The sequence below is a fragment of the Syzygium oleosum genome, unplaced genomic scaffold, assembly GCF_021117445.2.
Source record: "Syzygium oleosum isolate NSW1041296 unplaced genomic scaffold, Sole_v2.1 Sole_v2.04, whole genome shotgun sequence".
Classification (NCBI taxonomy): domain Eukaryota; kingdom Viridiplantae; phylum Streptophyta; class Magnoliopsida; order Myrtales; family Myrtaceae; genus Syzygium; species Syzygium oleosum.
Genome location: NW_026607488.1, coordinates 2,666,017 through 2,690,465, shown reverse-complemented (window position 1 = coordinate 2,690,465; position 24,449 = coordinate 2,666,017). Strand labels below are relative to the sequence as shown.

At 41.8% G+C, this 24,449-nt stretch overlaps 2 protein-coding genes across 2 annotated transcripts; both read left to right on the top strand.

The window, feature by feature from the left end:
- The first annotated feature begins 16,429 nt into the window (after nucleotides 1-16,429).
- On the top strand, nucleotides 16,430-17,468 carry LOC130138007 (ethylene-responsive transcription factor ERF017-like). Its single transcript, XM_056310851.1, has one exon. The coding sequence runs from the start codon at nucleotides 16,588-16,590 to the stop codon at nucleotides 17,209-17,211; it is 624 nt and encodes a 207-aa protein (XP_056166826.1). The 5' UTR covers nucleotides 16,430-16,587; the 3' UTR covers nucleotides 17,212-17,468.
- A 4,451-nt stretch (nucleotides 17,469-21,919) lies between these two features.
- LOC130138068 (ethylene-responsive transcription factor ERF017-like) lies at nucleotides 21,920-22,858 on the top strand. The gene has a single exon (XM_056311023.1). The coding sequence runs from the start codon at nucleotides 21,980-21,982 to the stop codon at nucleotides 22,337-22,339; it is 360 nt and encodes a 119-aa protein (XP_056166998.1). The 5' UTR covers nucleotides 21,920-21,979; the 3' UTR covers nucleotides 22,340-22,858.
- Nucleotides 22,859-24,449: the final 1,591 nt, after the last annotated feature.

Genomic DNA, 24,449 nt, shown 5'->3' with positions numbered 1-24,449 from the left:
AAACATAATCAGTGTTTTTTCTACCATTTCCTATGAATGGTCTCGGGGCAAGTACATGACAAATAAAACATGAACATATGACCACAATAGACAGAACCGACCACAAGGTGTATTGCAAATAAAAATGACCACAATCCTCGCATTGGACTTTCGCAGTTTGTCAAGCATTTGTTAGATGTGTATTGACTATGGTAATCGCACACGTTGGTGCATGCTTTGGCATGACAGGACGGAAAACCAGAAGGATCTCAATGCTCTAACCGGTGACCGACGCCTTTGCCCATGCTCTCAATTCCATCAGCACCGAGTCTTTTCCTGGAGGAGGCTTGAAATAGGTTTAAATTGACAGCAACCTCATGTGTTGATGATAGTCTTCCCCGGTAATTTACATGCAAAAGTATGATTTGTCTACAAGAATTAAGACTTTTTTGGTAAGAAGAGGGGTGATTGCGGTGCGTCGCACTAAAGATGAGTATGTTATAACATCATGATTGTCATCGATCCAGAGACCTGAACTCCCTCCAAGTTTGATATTCTCCTAGTACAAGAACGGGATTATGCAGCTTCTTGTCTTGGCCATTGAATCCAACCTTCATGAGGGGACCGACAAGTTCTTTCCAACTGAATGCAAATCAGGGAACGATTCTGAAGTGACAAAAGCTCCACTGCTGATACTGATTTTGCTCAGTTTCAGCTGTTCTTACCTTATAAAACAACGGTTTTGCCGACAAATCCCTCGCAGCATATTAATGAGAGATCTGAACCGAGCCGCCCTTAAAGTAAGAGACGAAACATCAATGCGCCAAGACTCCGCCATTTACAAGGAAAGTAGTTATTCATCTATCATGACATCGTTGAACGACTGAACTGCCAAAATTTGCTGTGAGAAAGTGTGGCTCTTGAACAAACTCTAGAGGAATTCGTTAGCAAGAAAACTTTCCCTTTACCAGCTTCAGTTGTGTTAATGACATTTCAATGCGATTGCCGGGTTATAAACTACTTGACTAAATCATTCATTTTCATCTGGTTACAGAAGCTGAGATGACGAATGTAGCAATATGTTTGAAGGGCAACATAAAAGTACTTCTCCGCTTTTGCCGGGTTATAAACTCCGGTATTACAACCGTAAACAATGCTAACAGAAGAAGCCGGTACTTAGTACTAGCTGTCTTAATGCGAGTCGGTTTTTGCGTCCATATCTCGCCTGAAGTATTGGTATGGTGACGCAGCTATTTTTATTTTTTTCCTTTGAAGAAGACTTGCCACTCGCTTTGTTTCCAGGAAGCCAGCAATTCCAGGTTTTCATGACCTTCCTTGGTATATTTCGGTTGGACTAAAAAATGGCTGGCTTACCATCTTTGGCTTCTGCTTATCACGCTACTTCACTAATCAGATGACAACTGGTGATCCCACAGAAAAGGCATGTCTTGTTGCCTGGTCCAGCCCAAGCTGAAGCTGGCGTACCATCTTCTCCTAATCCTAATCCTAATCCTAATCTTAATCTTAATCCTAATCCTAATCTTAATCTCGGATTAGGATAAAGATTTCGAGATTTGGTACCTCATTTGGCAATTATTTCGACACTTGAACCAAATTTGCCTACATCATCACCCAAAGAACCTTATGGATATTCCACTTTTGGAGAATGTATATTAGGAGAATGTATATAAGTGACTATATAGAACTGAACAAAAAGAAAAAAAGGATTATTTATTTTAATTTTCGGATTCGTCTTATATTAAGAGAAAACACATTTATTGAAACATTAAGTTGTGCATGGAACCCACGTATTAGAAACTGCCGCAATATGATTGAGCTTACAGGAATTGGGTCAAGGATCCCCTTGCCAAAAACGCGCCAATTTTTGGGAGATTGTCTCGAGTTGGCTTGAGTAATGTTCCTACTATTTGGAGTTCTCGGTCAAAAAAGAAAGAAAGACTCGAGAGGCGTAGCGCACGTGGAAGCTTAGGGTTCTGTTTACGGAAAAAAAAAACGCGTCGAGTTTATTTATTTGTTTCCATCGAAAGAAACTCCGCAAAGCCATGCGACATCACGTCGTAATAACTCACAAGTTACTATTGTAATGCCTCCCAAGCCGATACTTTGGCCGCTTTAAACTGAAAATTTTAGTGGCGAGCCCGACATGTCCCAACTCCGATCTCGAGTCGATAAAAACACATAAAGATTCATGATAAACATTAGGCTCTTGCAGATTATATCATGTTATGATTCGGGTTTTGTCTCTTTATTCGGTTTCCGGCGGTCTTCGCACGTGAAACCCGGATCGCCTTATTCGACAAGTCTAACGTTAAAGCCGCTCGATAGTCTCAGTATGCAGTGAACAGAGTACGTGAAATCTTTTGATGCAAATCTCCAATTTGTAAATTCAAGCTCTTTTACCTATGCTAAGCTCAGAGTACTTGTTGAGATACACGTGTTAGTTGTGTTAGAGAAGTCCCACATCGGATAATTGATGTGGTGTTGAGCAGTTAATATATCTTAATTGGCCAATAACTCATTGGCTTAAGCTTTTGAGTGAAGGTGGATCCAACTGGATATGTTGACGGGCTCGTATTTGAACTCCCTCTTGGCGATCTTCCCATGTGAAGGTATCGGGCTTCTGCTGCGCATTCCCAACAAAAGGTATCAGAGCCAATGGTTGATTGGTGGGCCTCTAATCTATTGCAATGACTTGGAGATTGAGATAAACTGATGGAGAAAAATACCTAAATTAAGGAGGAACAAACCTAACATCGAGCTCACACGTGAGGAAAGATTGTTTAGATACACGCGTGAGTTGTGTTAGAGAAGTCCCACATTGGATGATTGATGTGGTGTTGAGTAGTTAATATATCCTAGTTGAGCCATAACTCATTGACTTAAGCTTTTGAGTGAAGGTAAGTCCAACTGGATATGTTGACAGGCTCGAACTTGAGTTCCCTTTTAGCGATCTCTCAATGTGAAGGTATCAGGCTTCTGTTACGCATTCCCAATAGTACTGTACCCCGGCTTTCTACAAGTTAATATGGCCAGTTGAAACCTTATTCTTGGACCGGCGACTGGATAACGCCCTCACCCTTTCGGATCCACACAAACTCGCTATTGCCCATGTTCATAACCTGCAAACGGTATTACGACGAGAAAACATGGCAGAAGTTCACGTCCAGGTGCACGTAGTCTGCATCTTCACAAAGTTTAGTAACGCTAATTAGTCCGACTTGGAGGTCTGCAAAGAAAAAGGAATGTACATTATCGGCCAGCATCAACAGGCACCCCATGGCCAATCCCCTAACGGAGACCGCGGCGAGGACCGACTTGAGGTCCACGTGGCCGGCCTCCTGCTTCTAGACTTCGTCGGCGCGAGCTCATCATGAGCCCCCCCAGGCATACTCCTTGGGGTCGACGCTGAACCGAACCCAACTCCCGACCCTGTCTGACATGCCGATCGTGCCCTTCTTATAGCATGTGAAGGGTGCATCATGACCCTAGGGGTACATGGCCTGCTTCTTCGGCACGTAACATGACCCGGTGATCATCCTTAATTTTCCTTTCTAGGAAGCCCCGTGGGCACCACAAAGGAATGGTCGAGTTTCGAGTATATGTGATCTAAAAGGTTTTTCCATTTTCGACAATTTAGATAGATGCCGATTAAATATATGCTATGTGGTTGCAACCGTAACGGTTAAGTTTTGAGTATACATAATTTAAAAGGGTCTTCAACGATCGACAATGTAGAAAGATGCCGATTAAACACATGTTACATGGTTTCACATATACTCGAAACGTAATCATTACTAATGGCATTGAACTTATAGATCTTTCGTGGCGTGCGGCACTATTTAATTCGCGCATTCAACCTGCTTATTTCCCACACTTGAACCTAGTAAAACTACAACATTGGTATTATCCAATAGGACCTCAACTTAAAACTGGTCAATTAGAAATGCTCACATGCTTAGTAATTTGGCAAATTAAAAAATAATATCCGCACATCAAATTTGCATATATGTTGCTGTTCATTTGGTACAGAAGATGGGGACCCTCAAGAAAATCAAATAACAAAAGTTTGGAGTATTCATTACGAACAATAGAGGGAGATCACGGATGACGTCGCCTGGATGTTGACGTTTGGCAAAAGGAACTTTGACTCGGATGGAGTTTGAGTAGCGAGTATTTTTTTTTTGGTCGAAAGAGAGCACTTCGATTGAAACTTAAGAGTTCTTGGAACCACAACCCGACATAGGGGCATCAAAACATAACAACTTCCTATGTTGCGTTTTGGCGACCCAATCATCAACTTGATTCGCAGATCGGTTACAGCAGACCACGGTTAGGTTAGTGAATTGGGCCATCCCAATGTGAGCTTCCCGAACGAATGCTTCCACTTCCCAGCTGACTTGACTTTGTTGTTGTAGCATCTTTACCATTTGAAGGCTGTCCGTCTCCAGTTCAATTCTTTCCTTTCTCCTGTCGACGAAGAATTCCAGAGCTTGTAGCAGAGCTTGCAATTCCGTGTGTAATGGCGAAGTCGCTGGAACTGTCATGGCGAAGCTGTCCAACAGGATTCCAGCTCGTCTCTGAGGATTCCCGACACTGCTCCTTCTGCTTCACCTTCAAGAAAGGAGCCATCTATGTTTATTTTGAAGGAATTACTCTGCGGCGGGTTCCATTTCAGAGGTAAGAAGCTCTTCTGCGCATGCAGATTGAAGCTTTGATGATTCCACTTGCTATAGTTTTGAATCATAATCCTTGCCGACTCGATTAAGGTTCTCGGATTTGGGGGTTTTCTTCGAAACATAAATTCATTTATGGCCTTCCAAATAAACCACAGGAGGATGGCAATTTCATCTGGAGTAAGCAATTTATGTGGCTGTACTTGATAGTTTTGAATCCATACCTCAATTCGTGTTAGGTCCTGAGGTGCGATTTTGATCTGAATTGAGGGGTTTTTCGAAATTGCATTTGTCCAAGGACAAAGGAGGAAGAGATGCTCCACCGTTTCAGCTTCTTGATCACAGAAAGGGCATGCTGGTCAAGGTAAGATTTTCCTCCTATAAAGATTTTCTATTGTGGGGAGAGCATTTTGGCATACACTCCACAGAAATATTCTTACCTTGGGGGGGATTTTTAGATTCCAGATTTTGCACCACAGTTTGCGAGTTGGCCGGAAGGATGATGATGCTTGCATTACATTCTGTAGGTGTTCCTCTTCACGAATTTGATTATACGCACTCTTCACCGAGAAAAGCCCCGACTTTGTAGCTGTCCACACTAGTTTGTCTGGTGTTGCATGACTGCATATTGGCATTGCTAACACCTCCTTAATTATCTGCTCATCAAATAGCCTTGTAAGCATAGCTTCATCCCATCTTTTGTCCTCATGTTGGATGAGGTCTGCAACTGTGGCTGGTTCTTCAACGGTTGTCGGTCCTCCAATTATTCCTCTTTTTAGCCATCTATCTTCCCCAATGTTGATTTTCTCCCCTGTGCCAATCGACCATCTGACTGAATTTGCTATCTTCTCTCTCCCCATCAGAATGCTCTGCCATCCCCAAGAGGGCCGAGACCCCTTCCCAGCCTGCCAGAAGGATCTTGTAGGGAAATAAATTCCTTTTAGAATTTAGCTCCATAATGATGACTAGTTTTGAGAGAGTCTCCATGCTTGTTTACCAAGAATAGCTCTATTAAAAGATATGAGGTCTCTAAATCCCATTCCCCCATGATCTTTTCTGGTTTTGAGAACTTCCCATCTCTTCCAATGTAGGCCAGCCCTCGATTCACTATTTCTCCACCAAAAAGCTACAATCTTTTTCTCTATGGACTGACAAATTGAAACTAGTATTTTGAATATAGACATTGCATATTGAGGGAGAGCTTGAACAATAGTTTTAATCAGAGTTTCCTTTCCTGCCTTTGAGATTAACTTTTCCTTCCACCCCTCTAATTTCATATTGACTCTTGCCAAAATCCAGCCAAAGATTTGTTTCTTAGATGCACCCCAATCCGAAGGAATCCCTAAATATTTCTCAGTCTTCTGAATTTCTGGGACTCTGAGTTGAGCTACCATGTTGTTTCTTAAGTTTTGTGGACAGCACGAGCTAAAGTAGATTCCAGATTTGTTTAAGTTAATTGCTTGCTCAGATGCATAGCAATATTGAGTAAGGATTAATGCAAGATTCTGACATTCATTGACCTTACCATCTAAGAAAAAGATGGAATCATCCGCAAAAAGGAGGTGAGATAGGATTGGACAGTACCTATTTAGTTTAATGCCGAAGATTGTTCCATCCTGGACTGCTTTTGTCATCAATATCGAGAGTGTGTTGGCTACCATAATGAACAAATAGGGAGATATAGGGTCCCCTTGTCTTATCCCTCGTGTTGGCTGAAAGTAGGGCAATGGTTCCCCATTGAATTTTACACTGAAAGAAGCTGAAGTGACACAATTCATTACTCTCTGTACCCACCAATCACTGAACCCCATTTTCAACATACAAGCCTCAAGGAAATCCCACTTTACTCTATCATAGGCTTTTTTCATATCAAGTTTTAGCACTGCCTGAAATTTCCTCTTCCTTTTTCTGATTCTCAATTGATGAAAGACTTCTTGAACAATCAGAATATTGTCTTGGATTTGTCTACCACCCACAAATGCACTTTGTTCTCCTTCTATTAAACCCGGGAGCCACTGTTTCAATCTATTTGCCAAGATTTTCGAGATGCTTTTGTATGCAAAATTGCATAGGTTGATTGGTCTAAACAGATCCAATCCTTCTGGGTTAGGAACTTTCGGGATCAAGGTGATAAAAGTTCTGTTTAGTTTTGGATTTAAACTTCCAGAATAGAAAAATTTCTTCACTTCATCAAAAACCCCATTCTTTATATCATCCCAATGGCTTTGATAAAACTAACCATTCAAACCATCAAATCCTGGTGCCTTCAGTGAGCCCAATTGAAAAGCTGCAGTATGAACCTCCTCCGTTGTGACTTAAGCTGTCAAATTTTGGTTTATCTCAGCCGTGACAAGAGCAGGGCATTGTTGCAATACAAGTTCAAAGTCTCGGGGGCCTTCTGATGTATAAAGCTCTTGAAAAAAGCCCACTGCCATTTCTTTTAACCTGTCCGGATCTCGAATCCATATATTTTCAGCATTTTTAAGCATAGACATTCTGTTTCTCTGTCTTCTTTGAATCGTTGTGGCATGGAAATATTTTGTGTTCTTATCTCCCCATTTCAACCAATTGATTCGAGACCTTAGTCCCCAATACATTTCCTCCTATCTCCACAATGTTTCAATCTATTCAGTAATGGCCCTCTTTCTATTCTGATCAGCATGCAAGTTCTAGTTGTTAGTTATGCCCAGCAGCTCTTCTTTCAACAACTTAATTTGCTTCTGGCTGTTTTGAAATTTTTGCCTACTCCATCTTGCCAATTCTATTGAAACTTCTTGTATTTTCTGCACAAGATCATATTCTTGTAGCCTATCATGATTCCAGGTTTGTTTGATTATCCTCTGACAGTCTTCATTTAGTATCCAAAAAGCTTCAAATTTAAACATTTTGTTTCTCCTAAGAGGTTCAGCTGATAGGAGCAATAAAATAAGGCTATGATCAGATCCGATGGCTGGTAAAACAAATGCCTCAGCTTGAGGGAATGATACTCTCCAATCAATATTGCAAACGCGCAACCTTTGCTCTTTAAATCCATTAAACCATAAGCATTAAGGAAATCTCTAAGGCGCGCATGACAACGATTACGTGCTGGGAATGATTCTGCGCTCAAAAATGATTTTTTTTTATTCTCGTGCCGGAATTGATTATGAGCATTTTAAGGCGTTTGTTAACGTCCCAAAATTCCATCCCTGGAATAGAAAAAGAACAGAAATGCGTTTGGTAACGCCACAAAATTTCTTTTTATTAATAATATTTTTAAATATTTTAATATTTCTTTCTTTTTTCTTTTCTTTTTTTCTTTTTCTCCTTCTTGGCCATAGCCTCTCATGGCCATGACCGGTAAAATATTTTTTTATTAATAATATTTTTATTAAAAGCATTTTTCTTTTTTTTTGCCATGGCACTGGTCGCTGCCATGATCGGTAAAATATTTTTTTATTAATAATATTTTTATTAAAAATATATATTTTTATTTTTTTTGGCCATGGCCAGTAAAATATTTTTTTATTAATAATATTTTTTATTAAAATATTTTTATTAAAAATATACATTTTTATTTTTTTGGGCCATGGCCTGGTCGCCGGCCATGGCCGGTAAAATATTAAAATATTTTTATTAAAAATATATATTTTTATTTTTTTTGGCCATGGCCTGGTCGCCGGCCATGGCTGGTAAAATATTTTTTTTATTAAAATATTTTTATTAAAAATATATATTTTTCTTTTTTTTTTGCCATGGCCTGATCGCCGACCATGGCCTGTAAAATATTTTTTTTTATTAATAAATTTTTTTATTAAAAATATACATTTTTATTTTTTTTAGCCATGGCCTGGTCGCTGGCCATGGCCGGTAAAATATTTTTTTTATTAATAATATTTTTCATTAAAATATATTTTTTTCTTTTTTTGCCATGGTCTGGTCACCGGCCATGGTAGGTAAAATATTTTTTTTATTAATAATATTTTTTATTAAAATATTTTTATTAAAAATATATATTTTTCTTTTTTATGGCCATGGCCAGTCGCGCCATGGCCGGTAAAATATTTTTTATTAATAATATTTTTTATTAAAATATTTTATTCTCGTCGATCCGGCAGGGCGATCCTCGGGCCGGATATTAGAAGCTAAATTAAAAACCAAGAAAAGAAGAAGAAAAAAAAATTGATTCTCAAAATTGTTCCCAGAATCAAGAAGCTACTTTTTTTTTATTCTTGATTCTGCTCCAAACAATTTTGGACAAAATTGATTCTGGGAACAATTTTTGACAAAATTGTGCCCAGAATCAAAAAATTAAACAAACGCATTTCTGTTCCCAAACTGATTCTGGGAACAAAAGAACAGAATCAAACACTGTTTGGCAAGTTGTCATGCGCAGCCTAAATGCGTTCATTCTATATAGTTCAGGAGGCCGCTTCCCCACCTTTTCCCAATAATGCAACGTTTCATTGAAGTCCCCTATGCATACCCAAGGCAAGGTATTCTGGATTCTCAGTAGCTTTAGCTCTTCCCATAATTTCATTTTGTTCCTGAAACATTGTTGGAGCATGGACAAAAGTAGCCTTGAATTGTTTTCCCATCGCATCAACTTGAAGAGTAATGTCGATAAACTCATTTGTGGATAAATTGACAGTCAAGGAAATCCCAACCTTGCACCACAAAGCCAAACACCCCCCCCCCCCCCCCCAATCCCTATTGGATTAACGACATAACAGTTCTGAAAATCTAAATTTCTGCTTACTCGACGCACTAGAGCTTCTTGATTCTTAGTCTCCATTAAAAATACCACATCGGGCCTTTCTTGGGCCATAATGGCCCTTAAGGCTTGAACCAGACAAACGTGTGCCCAACCCCTGACAGTTCCAACACAAAATCCTCATTTGTAACCCGGTGGCTTATTAGGGCTAGCCACCAAAGCCCATTGTTTGGGTTCTTTTGCAAAGTGCACCGGAGTTTCTAAGAGATGTGTTTCATCTAGCATTTGTCCTTTCGAACTCTTCTGATCATAAGGTCCATACCTTCTGCCCTTCTTGGAGTTTCGTGCCTTCAATTTTCTGTTTTTGCTTTGCAGTATTTCACCCATTATCTGTGATGAAGATAGCTGAATCTGCAACGGAACGGCTGAATCAGGATCAGCATCATCTACGAATTCCCGAGTACTCGATAAAGCCATATGCTCCTTTTCAGTTAGTTTCCTCTTTCCCCTATCCTCTTGTATGTTGTTCAGACTGGTGTGTGTGCTATTAGCGTTATTCTGAACCAAAGTAATTTGTCTAGAGTTTTCTGGGGTTTTTGGCACCATCTCTTACTCTACTTCCTCCTCCAAACTCTCCCCATAAAAGGCCTTCCAAAAGGGGCTATTTGAGTTCTCTTCTGCTTTCAGCCAGGACCCGTATAGTACTTTTTCATTTGTGGAAAGAAGGTCTTCATCATAAGGCACGAGTTCACAATTCTTTGCATAATGCCCTATTTTCCCACACAAGTAGCAAAAGTGGGGAAGTTTTTCATACCAAAAGTCTAGCCAATGCTCCTTACCTCTAAAGCTGGAAAGCATGCCCAATGCGAGAGGAGTAGACAATTTTAACAGAACTCTAGCTCTCCCCACCACAATGGATGCATTTTTTTTGGTTTCTATGCGCACTTCTGAAACTTCACCTACATTTTCAGCAATTTCTCGAATCGCTTCTTCAGTTCTCCCCTCAATAGGTAGGCCATGAATTTGAACCCAAAATGTACAAGAGTAAAAAATGATGCAGTCTGGAGGCGTACTTGGTTTTTATAGCTTAATCACCAACAAATGGCTTGAGAAGGACCATGGTCCAGAATACAATATTTTGTCTCTTTCCTCGACCGACTCGAACTCAAAGGAAAATAGACCAGGCTCTAGGTGCTTGCGGATGACGTATTTGTTTTCCAAGCTTTCTTCATTGTGGCTTGAAACGCTTGGAAGTTGACGGAAGGACTTCCATGAAGTTTACCAAAGACAATACGTTCACACTCTTGTAATTTCTCTTCAGTCACTACATTATCTAACACAGCAATGTTCCTGCCTGTCCAGAGATGTCCTAACCTTTTACACAAGGCAGCCATTCTAAGCTCCTGTTCTCTATTATCTTCCATAATGCTGAACTTCTGTGACTAAGTCGACCTAACGTATCTAGCATGCTATTTCCTTACATCTCTTCTTCTAACACAGGTACCCAACAAATCTCATCACCAAGAGGAGGGGGAAACCTACCAGAAACTGCAACTGGACTCAGCTCTTCGGCATTAGGTTGTGATCGTGGCTTTCTTCTTCAAAGTCGTTTCTTCTGCCGTTGAACCTTGACATAAAAATATGATCATTGTGTACACCCGGAATATCGCGTCACCAAGAGGAGGGGGAGAACTACCAGAACCTGCAACCGGACTCAGATCTTTGACATTTGGCTGTGCTCTTGTCCTTCCTCTTCAAAGTCGTTTCTTTTGCTTTTGAACCTTGACATACTGAGCGATTTTTGCCGTGTACATCCAAAATTTTCATATGGAGCTGAACTTAGGGTTGGGGAATTATGTCTAGGTAGAGAGAATGTGAAAATGATGGCTGTGATGTGGAAATGAATTCTTGGGTGTTGATAAAGGTTGGGAATTAGGGCAAAGCTATCCAGGTGATAGAGAGATTCTTTTCAAGCGAGAGAGAATGTTTTGATTTTGAAAAATTAATCACCTGTTCAGTGGTGGCAACAAGCTAGTAGCGAGTTGACTCAGACAAAAGAGTGTGTGGTTTTGCTGATGAAGGAGGTGACGATGTTTTTTTCTGGAACTTATGATTTCTTGGGTTGACTCGAAATTTGCCTTTTGCGCGTGTGTGCTTATCAGTTTGCCTTTTCATGGTCGACTGACCTGAACTAGCATTGACTGATCAGTGACGAAGAAATAGTAGTGGACTTGGAACCGGTCCAACCGATTAAGGAACAGATACGGATTTGTGTGTATCGACCGGGGCATGTGACATGTGTTCAGTTTCCCCACGTCGCCAGGTACTGATGTTCCGACATTCAACCCCATCTTCGATTCCGAACCTCACATAATTCACGAGGGTAATAGGATTTTGAATGGCGTCCAGGTTTATCTGCTTGGAGAGAAATAGTAGCCCTATTTGCTTTTCTTTTTTGGTCATCTTCGTGTATTCCCGGATTTTGAAACTTTCTCAAGCGGGCTTCTAGTGAGCCCACCTGGGCAAACCCTATAAACCCAAAAACTCGCCTCTCTAGAGGAGGGGAGTTTCGAACTCTCCACCTGTCCTTTCCCATCATCTCCTTTTTTTTTGTTTTTAATTAGTTCAATAGCAATAGCGACATTAATGTCGCAAGACTTTAGGACAGTAAAGGCTTCAGGAAAAACGTGTATGTAAATTTCGCAGGACAAATTTTGACACATATTCTATACCCGGGCCTGGTCAGTCGTTGCATAGCAATCATCGTTTTCCAAAGAGAAAAGCACCGACGCCGATAGAGAAATTGAAAATCAAACAATCTCGATCGCTTCTAGAGAAACAAAAAATATTTACTTCAATAGTAATTAAGATATTCACGTATTTCTGACTAAGCTCAAAGGAGCGTTTCATGGTAACAATGGACGACGCCCAGTTCATGGCGATGGTTGCGACATGGGACATTTTTAGGTGTATCGGATGTATGTGAGTGCAGTATATTTCAATGTTTTAATCATGTCAGTTCCTAACGAAACTCATGCTGACGCATGCAATGATGTACTTTTTTTTTACTAACCAAAGTTGGGTTTGACAGAAACTTGATGCTGATGAGTATGGTGACGCAGCCACTTTTATGTTTTCCTTTGAAGAAGACTTGCCACTCTCTGTTTCCAGGAAGCGAGCAATTCCAGGGTTTCATGACCTTTCTTGGGTTTTAGGTTGACTAAAAAATGGCTGGCTTACCATCTTTGGCTTGTGCTTATCACACTTACTAATATAACAGAAAAGTCATGTCTTGTTGCCTGGTCAGCCCAAGCTGAAGCTGGCCTACCATCTTCTCCTAATCCTAATCTCAATCTTGGATTAGGACAAAGATTTCGAGATTTGGTACCTCAATTGGCAATTATCTCGACACTTGAACCAAATTTGCCCACATCGTCATCCAAAGAACCTTATGAATATTCCACTTCAGGAGAATATATATTAGGATAATATATATCGGTGACTGTACAAAACAAAAACAAAAAAAAAATTATTATAGTGTCGCGACCTACTCTCGGGGTGCACCACCTAGGGGTTCGGCTAATGGATTATTAAGTCAAGACCTAACTCAGGCTCTCCCAAGCCCTTATCAATTCGCGACTTAAGGTTTAAGTTCTTAACATGCAAATCATTTCAATCAAGAGTCACTACTAATCAATTTTTTGGTGGATCAATAAGAAACCCAAGTAAAGTATCGGGAGAATTACTTTACTCCTACGAACCAGAGATTATGGATTCGGGAATTTGATTACACTAGATTACTCTAATGCCCTTTCGGTACATTTTCTCTTTTATTTCAAAAAAATATTTGCAGGCATCTTGGATTGATTTTAAACCTATCCACTAACATGCGAGGTGAACATGCGGGTGTGCAACCAATAATATAACACTCAACAATGCAAAGCAATAAATAAATTGCAAAATAGGGACTTACCTCAGAGCAACGAAAGCATCTGCAATATTAGTTAGAAAATCACATTGACAACTTTAATATGATTTCTAATTAACACACAAATTCACTCAAATCCTTTTTTTAGGATTTTCTTTGATTTAATGAAAACTAAACTTTTTGCAATGCATTCTACGTCTAGTATGACATGCGACATACGATTTATTTAAATGTCCTAATTCTAACAACAATTAAATGCACTATCTCTAATATGTCACGCAAATGAACTTAGACGTGAGATTTCTAATGACGAGAATTAATTAATATGCAACTACTCTAATATGACATGCACGTGGTATTTTTTATATTTTTTTAGTTTAAATTCGGAATAAATAATTAACCTAATTTGAACATGTAATAATAATATCTAAGAAAAGAAACTAATTTATTCTAAGAAAATAATTAAAATTTATCCTAAACGTGCAATATATTATCTACTCAAATTTTACCTAATCTTTTTTGTATTTTTTTTTATGGAAAGACAATCAATTCAATTCAAACAAAAGACAGAAAAATAGCAATGAATACGACATCCAATGACAAGAAATATTATCCATGTCCCTTTAAATTTAGAAACAATAGATTGACGAATCATATCTTGGGCATGAGGATCGGATTGGCCAATCTTTCGCATAATTGCGAATCATATCTCGGGCGGGAGATTGGATTAACGATTTTCCGTGCAATCGCGAGCCATATTTCGGGCATGAAATCGAACTGTAGACTATAGCACGTTATGAAATTAGGAAATAATTCATAATTTAAAGGTTATTCAGGAACTTATTGGATATGATAATATTACTCAAAGATTCGCATAAGATTGCAATATTTCAAACAAGGAAGCAATATACTCGAAAGTCAAATTAGATGAGCTTTTTACCTAATTCGAATATTTACTTTCCAAGTTTGGACCGGCAGATGGTGGCTCGCGGTACTGGACGGTGGAGGAGCAAAGACTGACAATGAACGATCACTGTGACAGCTAGGACGACGGCTTTTGAGCCTGGGGATCACGGTTGAGCCACCAAGTCAGTTTGCAAATCCCTTCGTGGGTCTATTTGTCCGAGCTTCCACTGAAGACTTGATACTTCGACCAGGCAATCTACTTTGACCACCACTATATCTCAAAAGAAATCAAAAGGTGGCGTCTTCTGCATGTGATGACGACGAGGCCATGGGACTCGCTGCAGGGAACGTCGTGGCTTCGCTTTGAGGCTATGAGAGCATCTGACCGAGGAAGAACGCGGTGTGAGCTACGGCAGCAGGGGGTGGCAGCAAGGGCTACGTGGGCTGCAGCGTCAGTTTTCGTGGTGCTCACAATGCAGGGAACAGAGCAAAGTTTTAAGGCTTCTATTAACCTGCAAACACAGAGAACTTCGCCAAACAGGGAATTGTCATGGACTGGTGCTAAGTTGGACTAATCGGAACAAACCGCAGGATGCACTTCGAGGACGCCGAGATAGGCCTATGGACGCCGAGTTTTCGTTAGAACATAGAGGAAGATGTAGTGAGATTGACCCGTCGCCGGACTCTGAGGAAGGACGGTGATGATTGTTGGTAGTCGTGAAAGCCAACTCTGTGATTGGTGATAAACGTCACGACCGAGAGATGGACTCGTGGATTGCTCTTCGTATTTTCTTCCTCCATTCTTGTGCTCTTAATTCTCTCTCCACTTATATATTAATATGAATAACGCTATTGAACGAAAGACGGAAGAAAGAGCCCCTCTTTCTTTACCGTTGTAGGAGGTCCTTTTGTAGGTGAGAATGCCTGGGCCTTTTTTAGAAAGAGACCCTCCCAAGAATATTTAAAACATATTACGCTTTGGCTTCTTTCCTTTTTGCTTGTGCCCATGACGTCAGAATGTAATTCCAAATATATATGCCCCACATTGACCGATTCTGTTTTCTTGAAGTATCACATGAGCAAAACATATCAATTTCGGTTAGGGGCTTGATTCAATTAATTCTATTTCACGGGCCAAACAAATCAATTGAGCTCAAAAGTTCATTTGCACCAGTCCAATTATTAAGTTCAAAAAGTTCAACTTTTCTATTTGTTGCCGATCCAATTAATACGCAAACTACATGGGCTTAGCTGTAAATGCTCCTAATACTATATGCTATGCAATTTACTATAATTTTTTGTTTAGGAGTAAGGGTCGATCCCTAATTTTTATATGCAACAAATGACTAACTGGATTACCAAAATTTAGGTGTCAACATATGGTAATTTTGCGGATTCGTCAAGACTATCAATTTCGTCTTCTATTAAGAGAAAACACATTTATTCAAACTTTTTTTTTTGGTTAAAACATTTATTCAAACTTTATAATAGGGAAAAACCATCTAACAAAAAAAAAAGGGAAAAATCCGATATTTTTCCTGAAATACGTACGTTAAGCTAGGCTTGCAGCCCGTGTATCAGAAACCGCTGCGATACAATCGAGCTTACAGGATTTGGGTCAAGTATCCCCTGCCAAACACGTGACGATTTTTGGGAGATTGTCTCGGGTTGGCTCAAGTAATGTTCCTACTATTTGGAGTTCTCGGTCAAAAAAGAAAGAAAGACTCGAGACGCATAGCTCACGTGGAAGCTTAGGGCTCTGTTTACGGAAAAAAAAAATGGGTCAAGTTTATTTACCTATTTTCCATGAAAAGAAACTCCGCAAAGCCACCTGACTCTTACATCGCAATAACTCACAAATTACTACTATAATGCCTCCCAAGCCGATACTTTATATGGCCGCTTTAAACCGAATATTTCAGTGGCGAGCGCGACATGTCCCAACCCCAATTTGTTGGGTTTGAGACTTGGGTTTTCGCATCGTCGCGTCACGATCACAGCCTCACTCCCCAAGCAAAGATCAACCGCGTAAATTGAACAAAACCAGAAATACTTTGCTGATGTCATCCCTCACGTGGCACTGTTACCCTTTTTTCGTCTACTTTGAAGTTCTAGCAGAACAGAGGAAAACGCGCACGTTTGACCCTGCCCCCCCACGCACACTGCACTGGACACGGCTCACTCTCTTTCCTCGTCTGTCTGCAGGAAGACCTATTTATAAAGAGCCGCAAAATGCTTCCGTGTCTCAAGCATCTGAGCCTCAAAACCAGCAACGAGAAAATCATCAGCACACACACCCAAAAAACAGTCTCCAGAATCGATTCGCAAGCTCAACAAGTCAACCCAGATCGTCAAAATCGAATCTTGACCCGAGGAAGGAAGAAGAAATGGTGAAGCGCAGCGCAGCAGCGGCGGGTCCCGCGGTGCGCGGGGGCTCTGGGGCGAGGAGCGACCCGAAGTTGAAGGGGGTTAGGCAGAAGAAGTGGGGCAAGTGGGTCTCCGAGATCCGCTTCCCCAACAGCCGCCAGAGGATCTGGCTCGGCTCCTACGACTCACCCGTGAAGGCCGCCCGCGCCTTCGACGCCGCGCTCTTCTGCCTCCGCGGCCCCACCGCGAAGTTCAACTTCCCCGACAACCCCCCGGAGATCCCCGGCGGCCGGTCCCTCACGCCCCCGGAAATCAAGGCGGCCGCGGAGAGGTACGCCGAGTCGGGCGCCGTGCCGGCCCGGCCCGAGCTGTCCGGATCCGAATTGCAGGCCCCGCTGCCTTCGCCGTCGGTTTCCGAGGCGAGCAGCGTCCTGACGAGCGAGAGCGACCTGTACTTGGACGTATCGTTCTTGGATCTTTTGGTGGATCCCGAGCCGGGTTCCGGCGAGCCCGATATCGGGGCGTTCCCGGGCATCGAGGAGTTTCCCAGCGATTTCAACGGGATGCAATTCCCAAGCGTGGGGAGTATGGAACTGAATCTTGATGTGTTCTTGGCTCCGGATGACTTCCTATGGGGTTTCTGAAGTGGACTGAAGGAAGAAGCCTTGATAGATGAAGACTGCGTACTATTTTATTTTGCCATAAGATTTTCCTACCCTTTTCTTTTCCTCTTATTCTTTGGATGGACCAGATTTTTTACGGTCATCATCCACTTGAGGATGATACAGACAACGAAAACTTACTTTTAGGGTGTAAATAGACGTAGCTTTTGTTGTTTCGGCTCATTCCTTCAATGGATTACAATTGAAAGCGGAAAGATGATATTAATTTTGTTGGTAAAGTGTGCGGACTGTGAAGTTATTACAATTATTTCAGCTGTGTAAACCATATTGAGGCTTGAAACAGCAAATCAAAAACCGTGCGGATAAGCATAGAATCGAAAGTGACGTTCGATTCGTAATGAGCAAGTTCGATTATCCGAGGAAAGTTTCTCGCCTTCTCCTTTCAGTCATGAACAACCAAGGAAAGTCTAGTCGCGTGATAATCAAGACTGGGCAAGGAACGTCGGTATGCCGCTTGCTACTCGCAAGGGATGGCGACCACAAATCGCGTATGCGTACTTTTCTCATTTTGGCTTGGTTTTATCATGAGATTTACATGCAAATCTACGAGCCTGATGCAGGCTCGAGAGGAATCGCTTGACTGTAAGCTGTCGCCTTGCTCGATGATCTTTTTCTTCCGAAAATATGAAAACCTAGTTGTCCGCTTGTTGTGATTATTGCGTAGATCGACTCTAAAACAACAGTGGAAGAATGAGATCCAAAAGTCTGGAATCAAGTCAAAGTATTTGCCTCATGTCAAGGTTCGCAATGTCAATTGACATATTGACATATGAAACTGTCTCACAGATACTCTGTACTTAACATTGGTAGAATTGTTGATTGATGAACAGAAAATATTTCAAAACTCAAAAGCTCACGCTGAAGTTACTCTTGATTCAATTCAATATGATTATTGCCGATCTTGATAACACTTGGTGCAGATGCATGATAAATCATACATTATAATGTGTTCACTACATAATTATTTGTGCTCGCTGTTCCCATTGTGAACGGCCTGACACTACAAAAAAACCGGATTTTTGCCACGAAAATTTACGACGAAAAAATTTTCGTCGCAAATTTGCAACAAATTTTCCAACGAATTTTGCTACGAATTCAAAAAAACCCGGTATTAGTCTACATTTTTTATATTCATTGGAAAATTCGTTGGAAATTTAGCCACGAGTTTAGCCACGAGTTTGTAATTTTCCAACGAAGTTTGCAATTCAAAAATTTTGTAATTTTTCCAACGAATTTAGCCACGAGTTTTCCAACGAAAATTTTTTCGTTGCAAACTTCGTTGGAATTTCCAACGAATTTTGCGACGAATTTCAATTTTCCGGGGAATTTTTTCAGTGTGTACTATTTTCGTTGGAAATTCCAACGAATTTTGCGACGAATTCAAAAAAATCGGTCCTGTTCGGCATTTTTTATATTCGTTGGAAAATTCGTTGGAAATTTCCAACGAATTTCAATTTTCCGGGGAATTTTTTCAGTGTGTACTATTTTCGTGGGAAAATTCGTTGGAAATTTCCAACGAAATTTTTTTCGTTGGAAATGTCCAACGAATTTTCCAACGAAAATTATACACACTGAAAAATTAGTAATATTCGCGGGATTTTGAATTTGAATCTCGTGACAGAGTCACTCTCTCTCTCTCCTCTCTCTTCTATCGTCGCGTCCCTCACCTTCTTCACCACACACGTACACACGCAGAGACAGAGAAGCAGAAGCAGAAGAGCAAAGAGAGCAGACCGGGGAAGATGGCGACCCTCACGCAGGGCATCCTCCTGAAGCTCCTCCAGTCCATGAACTCGTCCAACGCCCGCGTCGCCGGCGACCACTGCTCCGCCCTCCTCCAGGTCGTCGGCATCGTCCCCGCCCTCGCCACCCCCGATGACCTCTGGCCCAACCACGGCTTCTTCCTCCACCTCTCCGACTCCCTCCACTCCACCTACGTCTCCCTCTCCGACCGCGACGCCGACCTCATCCTCTCCAACCGCCTCCAGCTCGGCCACTTCGTCCACCTCGACCGCCTCCTCCTCGCCCCGACTCCCCGTCCCCGCGCCTCCGGCCTCCGCCTCCTCCCCGGCCGCCACCCCTTCCTCGGCTCCCCGAGCCCCTCGTCGCCCGCCTCTCCCCCTCCTTTTCTCGACCGCCTCCTCGTCGCCGACCGCGACGAGGCTGGGCCTTGCCGGCGGCGAGGGCGATTTTTCAAAAAAAAAAAAAATTTCGTTGGAAAAAAAATTTCAACGATTTTTCGACCAAAAAAAAATTGTAATTTTTCCAACGAAAAATTTTTCGTTGGAAAAAAAATTTCCACGATTTTTCGACCAAAAAATTTTTTTTGTAATTTTTCCAACGAATTTAGCCACGAGTTTTCCAACGAAATAAAATTCATCGCAAATTTCCAACAAAAATTGAAATTTTTCGTTGGAAAAATTTCCGACGACCTATTACCAACGAATTTTTTTTCGTTGGAAATTAGTTTTCCAACGAATTTTTCCAAACTTTTCGTTGGAAATTTCGTCGGAAAAAATCAGTTTTTTTGTAGTGTGAAACTTGACTTGGAGAGGATTGCCGCTCATTTCTCAAACATAATCAGTGTTTTTCCTACCATTTCCTATGGATGATCTTGGGAAAAATACATGATGAAGAAAAAATGAACAAGCTATGACCAAATAGACAGAACCGACCACAAGGTGTATTGCAAATAAAAATGACCACAATCCTTGCATTGGATTGTCGCAGTTTGTCAAGCATTTGTTAGATGTGTATTGACCATGGTAAACGCACACGCTGGTGCGTGCTTTGGCATGATAGGACGGAAGGCTAGAAGGACCTCAATGCTCTAACCGGTGATCGACGCCTTTGCCCATGCTCTCAATTCCACCAGCACTGAGGCCTCGTTTGGTTTGGCTTTGAGGAAATATGTTGGGGAAATGCAAAGACTTTTGGGCCAAAAGGAATTTTTGAAATGCAAATAGTGTTTGGTAAAGTATATTTTAAAACACATTGGGAAGCAATTTAGGATAAATGCTGTTTGGTAAAAACTACACTTTGTAAGGGACTTTGGCTAATTTTTTTTAAAAAAGAATCTCAAACTATTTTCCTGTGGAATTCAGCTGCAGGCAAGCCAAATTTGCCGCTGGCCAGTCTCGCCTAAGGTCAGGCAAGAGTGGCGGTGGCTCTACAGTGGCTCACTGGATGCTTGCAGGTAGCTGAGGCCTTCTTTGGCAAATTAGGATTTTCAAGGACATTTCCCAAATTATGAAAGTTGAGCGATGCCAAAGTTGGAAGGAAAAAAAGTTTATTTGCATTCCAAGAATGCAACTTTTCAAAGCACCTCCAAACTTATCTTGGGCCAAAGGCCTTTGTAAATGCAATTGCATTTCCCTAAAGTTTTCCAAAAAACGAACCATGAGTCTTTTCCTAGAGGAGGCCCGAAATGGTTTAAACTGACAAAGCAACCTCACGAGTCGATGATAGTCTTCCCCGGTAATTTACATGCAAAAGTATGATTTGTATATAAGAATTAGGCATTTTTGGTAAGAAGAAATGGGCCTTAATGAGGTAAATTGCGGTGCGTGTGGCACTAAAGATGAACGAACGTTATAATGTCGTGATTGCCATCGTTCCAGAGACCAGAACTCCCTCTGAGTTTGATATTCTCCTAACGCAAGATTCGGAATAAAGCAGCTTCTTGTCCTGACCATTGAATCCAATCTTCATGAGCGGACGTTTTTTACAAATGATTGCAAGTCTGGGAACAATTCTGAAGTGACCAAAGCTCAACTGCTGATCCTGATTCTAATCAGTTTCATCTGTTCTTACCTTATAAAACCATGGTTTTGCCGACAAATCCCCCGCAGCATATAAATGAGAGATGTGAACCGAGACTCCCGCAAAGTAGGAGACAAATCATAGATGCGCCAAGACTCGGCCACTTATAAGGGAAGTAGTTATTCATCTATCATGAAATGGGTGGACGACTGAACTGCCAAAATTTGCTGCGAGGAAGTGTCGCTCTTGAACAAATTCTAGAGGAAATCGTTAGCAAGAAAACTTTCCTTTTACCTGCCCATTCCCGTCATACCCTGTTTGTTGTTAATTAGTCCAATAGCAATAGCGACAGTAATGTCGCAAGGCTTTAGGACGGCGAAGGCTTCGGGAAAAACGTGGATGTAAAATTCGCAGGACAAGTTTTGACGTATATTCTATACTCAGCACCGGGGGATAATGACACAAACAGTCCCTGAACTTTGGCTCAATGTGCAATTTGATCCTTGAACTTTTAATTTGCAATGTAGTCCATGAACTTTAACCCAATGTTCAATATGGTCTCTGAACTTTTGATTTGTTCAATATGGTTCCTCAACTTTTGATACATGTTTAATTTAGTACATCAGCTGGTCCACCATTTTATTTTTATTTTTGTGGATTTGAGACTTGTCCCGACTCCACCCCACGTGGCACTGTGTTCCTTTTTCGTCTACTTTGAAGTTCTAGGGGAACAGAGCACGTTTGGCCCCTCCCCCACGCACACGCTGCACTGGACACAGCTCGCTCTCTTTCCTCGTCTGTCTGCATGGGGACCTATATAAAGAGCCGCAAAATGCTTCCTTGTCTCAGGCATCTGAGCCTCAACACCAGACACGAGCAATCATATGCACACACACCCAAAAAACAAGTCAACCCAGATCCTCTAGATCGAATCTTGACTTGAGGAAGGAAGGAAGAAGAAAATGTGATGCGCAGCGCGGCGGCGGCGGGTCTCGCGGTGCGCGGGGGCTCGGGAGCGAGGGGCGACCCGAAGTTCAAGGGGGTGAGGCAGAGGAGGTGGGGCAAGTGGGTCTCCGAGATCCGCTTCCCCAACAGCCCCCAGAGGCTCTGGCTCGGCTCCTACGACTCACCCGTGAAGGCTGCCCGCGCCTTCGACGCTGCGCTCTTCTGCATCCGCGGCCCCACGGCGAATTTCAACTTCCCGGACAGCCCACCAGAGATCCCCGGCGGTGGGTCACTCACGACCCCGGAGATCAAGGTGGCCGCGGTGTGGTACGCCGAGTCAGGGCCCATGCCGGCCTGGCTCGAGCTGTCCGGATCCGCATAGCCGGCCCTGCCGCCTTCGCCGTCTGTTTCGGAGGCGAGCAGCGTCCTGACGATCGAGAACGACCTGTACTTGGACGTATCGTTCTCAAATCATTCGGTGGGTCCGGAGACGGGTTCCGGCGAGCACGATCTCGAGGCGTTCCCGGGCATCGAGGAGTGTCCCAGCGATTTCAACGGGATGCAATTCCCAAGCTTGGGGAGTATGGATCTGAATCTTGATGTGTCCTTGGCTCTAGATTTCTTCTTCCTATGGGGTTTCTGAAGTGGACCGAAGGAAGAAGCCTCGATAGATGAAGACAGCGGATTATTTTATTTTGCCATAAGATTTTCCTTTTCTTTTCTTTTCCTTTTGTTCTTGGGATGGACCAGATTTGGTACTGTCATCATCCACTTTAGGATGATACAGACTACAAAAGCTGACTTTTGGGGTGTAAAATAGACGTAGCTTTTGTTGTTTCGGTTCATTCCTTCAACGGATTTCAATTGAATGCGGAAAGTTGATATTGATTCTGTTGGTAAAGTCTGTGGACTGTGAAGTTATTCCAATTATTTCAGCTGTGTAAACCATCTTGACACTTGAACAATAGACAGCAGATCAAAATTACGCGGATAAACATCGAATCCAAAGTGATATTCAGACTCGTAACGAGCAAGTTGGATTGTCCAAGGAAAGTTTCTTGCTATCTCCTTACAATCATCAACAAACGAGAAAAGTCCAGTCATGTGTTAATCAAGACTGGGCAGGGAACCACGATATGCCGATTGCTACTCGCAAGGGATGGCGACCATGACTCGCGTATGCATGCTTTTCTCATTTCGACTGGTTTTATCATGAGATTTACATGCAAGTCTACGAGCCAAGCGTAAGAGATAGTCTATAATGAATTGTATGTGGCTTGCATGAGGCAGGCTCGATAGGAATCGCTCGACTATAAACGGTCGTCTTGCTCGTTGATCTTATTCTCTGGGAAATTTAAAAAACCTCGAGTTGAACGCTTGTAGCAATTATTGTGTAGATCAACCCTAAAACAACAATGGATGTATGAGATCCAACATCCTAGAATCAACTCAATGTATTTGCCTCATATGAAGGATCGTAATGTCAGTTGACATATGAAACTGTCTCCCAAATACTTTGTGCTTAACATCGGCAAACGAGCAGATTGATGAACAGAAAATATTCCAAAACTCAAAAGCTCACGCTAAAGTTACTCCCAATATAACACAACATGACTCTTGTTGATCTTGATAACGCTTTGTGTTGATAAATGATGAATCTTACTACATTATAATTTGTTTACTACATAATTATTCGTGCTCGCTGTTCCTATTGCGAATGACCTGAAACTTGACACGGAGAGGACCGCCGGCCATTTCACAAACATAATCAGTGTTTTTTCTACCATTTCCTATGAATGGTCTCGGGGCAAGTACATGACAAATAAAACATGAACATATGACCACAATAGACAGAACCGACCACAAGGTGTATTGCAAATAAAAATGACCACAATCCTCGCATTGGACTTTCGCAGTTTGTCAAGCATTTGTTAGATGTGTATTGACTATGGTAATCGCACACGTTGGTGCATGCTTTGGCATGACAGGACGGAAAACCAGAAGGATCTCAATGCTCTAACCGGTGACCGACGCCTTTGCCCATGCTCTCAATTCCATCAGCACCGAGTCTTTTCCTGGAGGAGGCTTGAAATAGGTTTAAATTGACAGCAACCTCATGTGTTGATGATAGTCTTCCCCGGTAATTTACATGCAAAAGTATGATTTGTCTACAAGAATTAAGACTTTTTTTGGTAAGAAGAGGGGTGATTGCGGTGCGTCGCACTAAAGATGAGTATGTTATAACATCATGATTGTCATCGATCCAGAGACCTGAACTCCCTCCAAGTTTGATATTCTCCTAGTACAAGAACGGGATTATGCAGCTTCTTGTCTTGGCCATTGAATCCAACCTTCATGAGGGGACCGACAAGTTCTTTCCAACTGAATGCAAATCAGGGAACGATTCTGAAGTGACAAAAGCTCCACTGCTGATACTGATTTTGCTCAGTTTCAGCTGTTCTTACCTTATAAAACAACGGTTTTGCCGACAA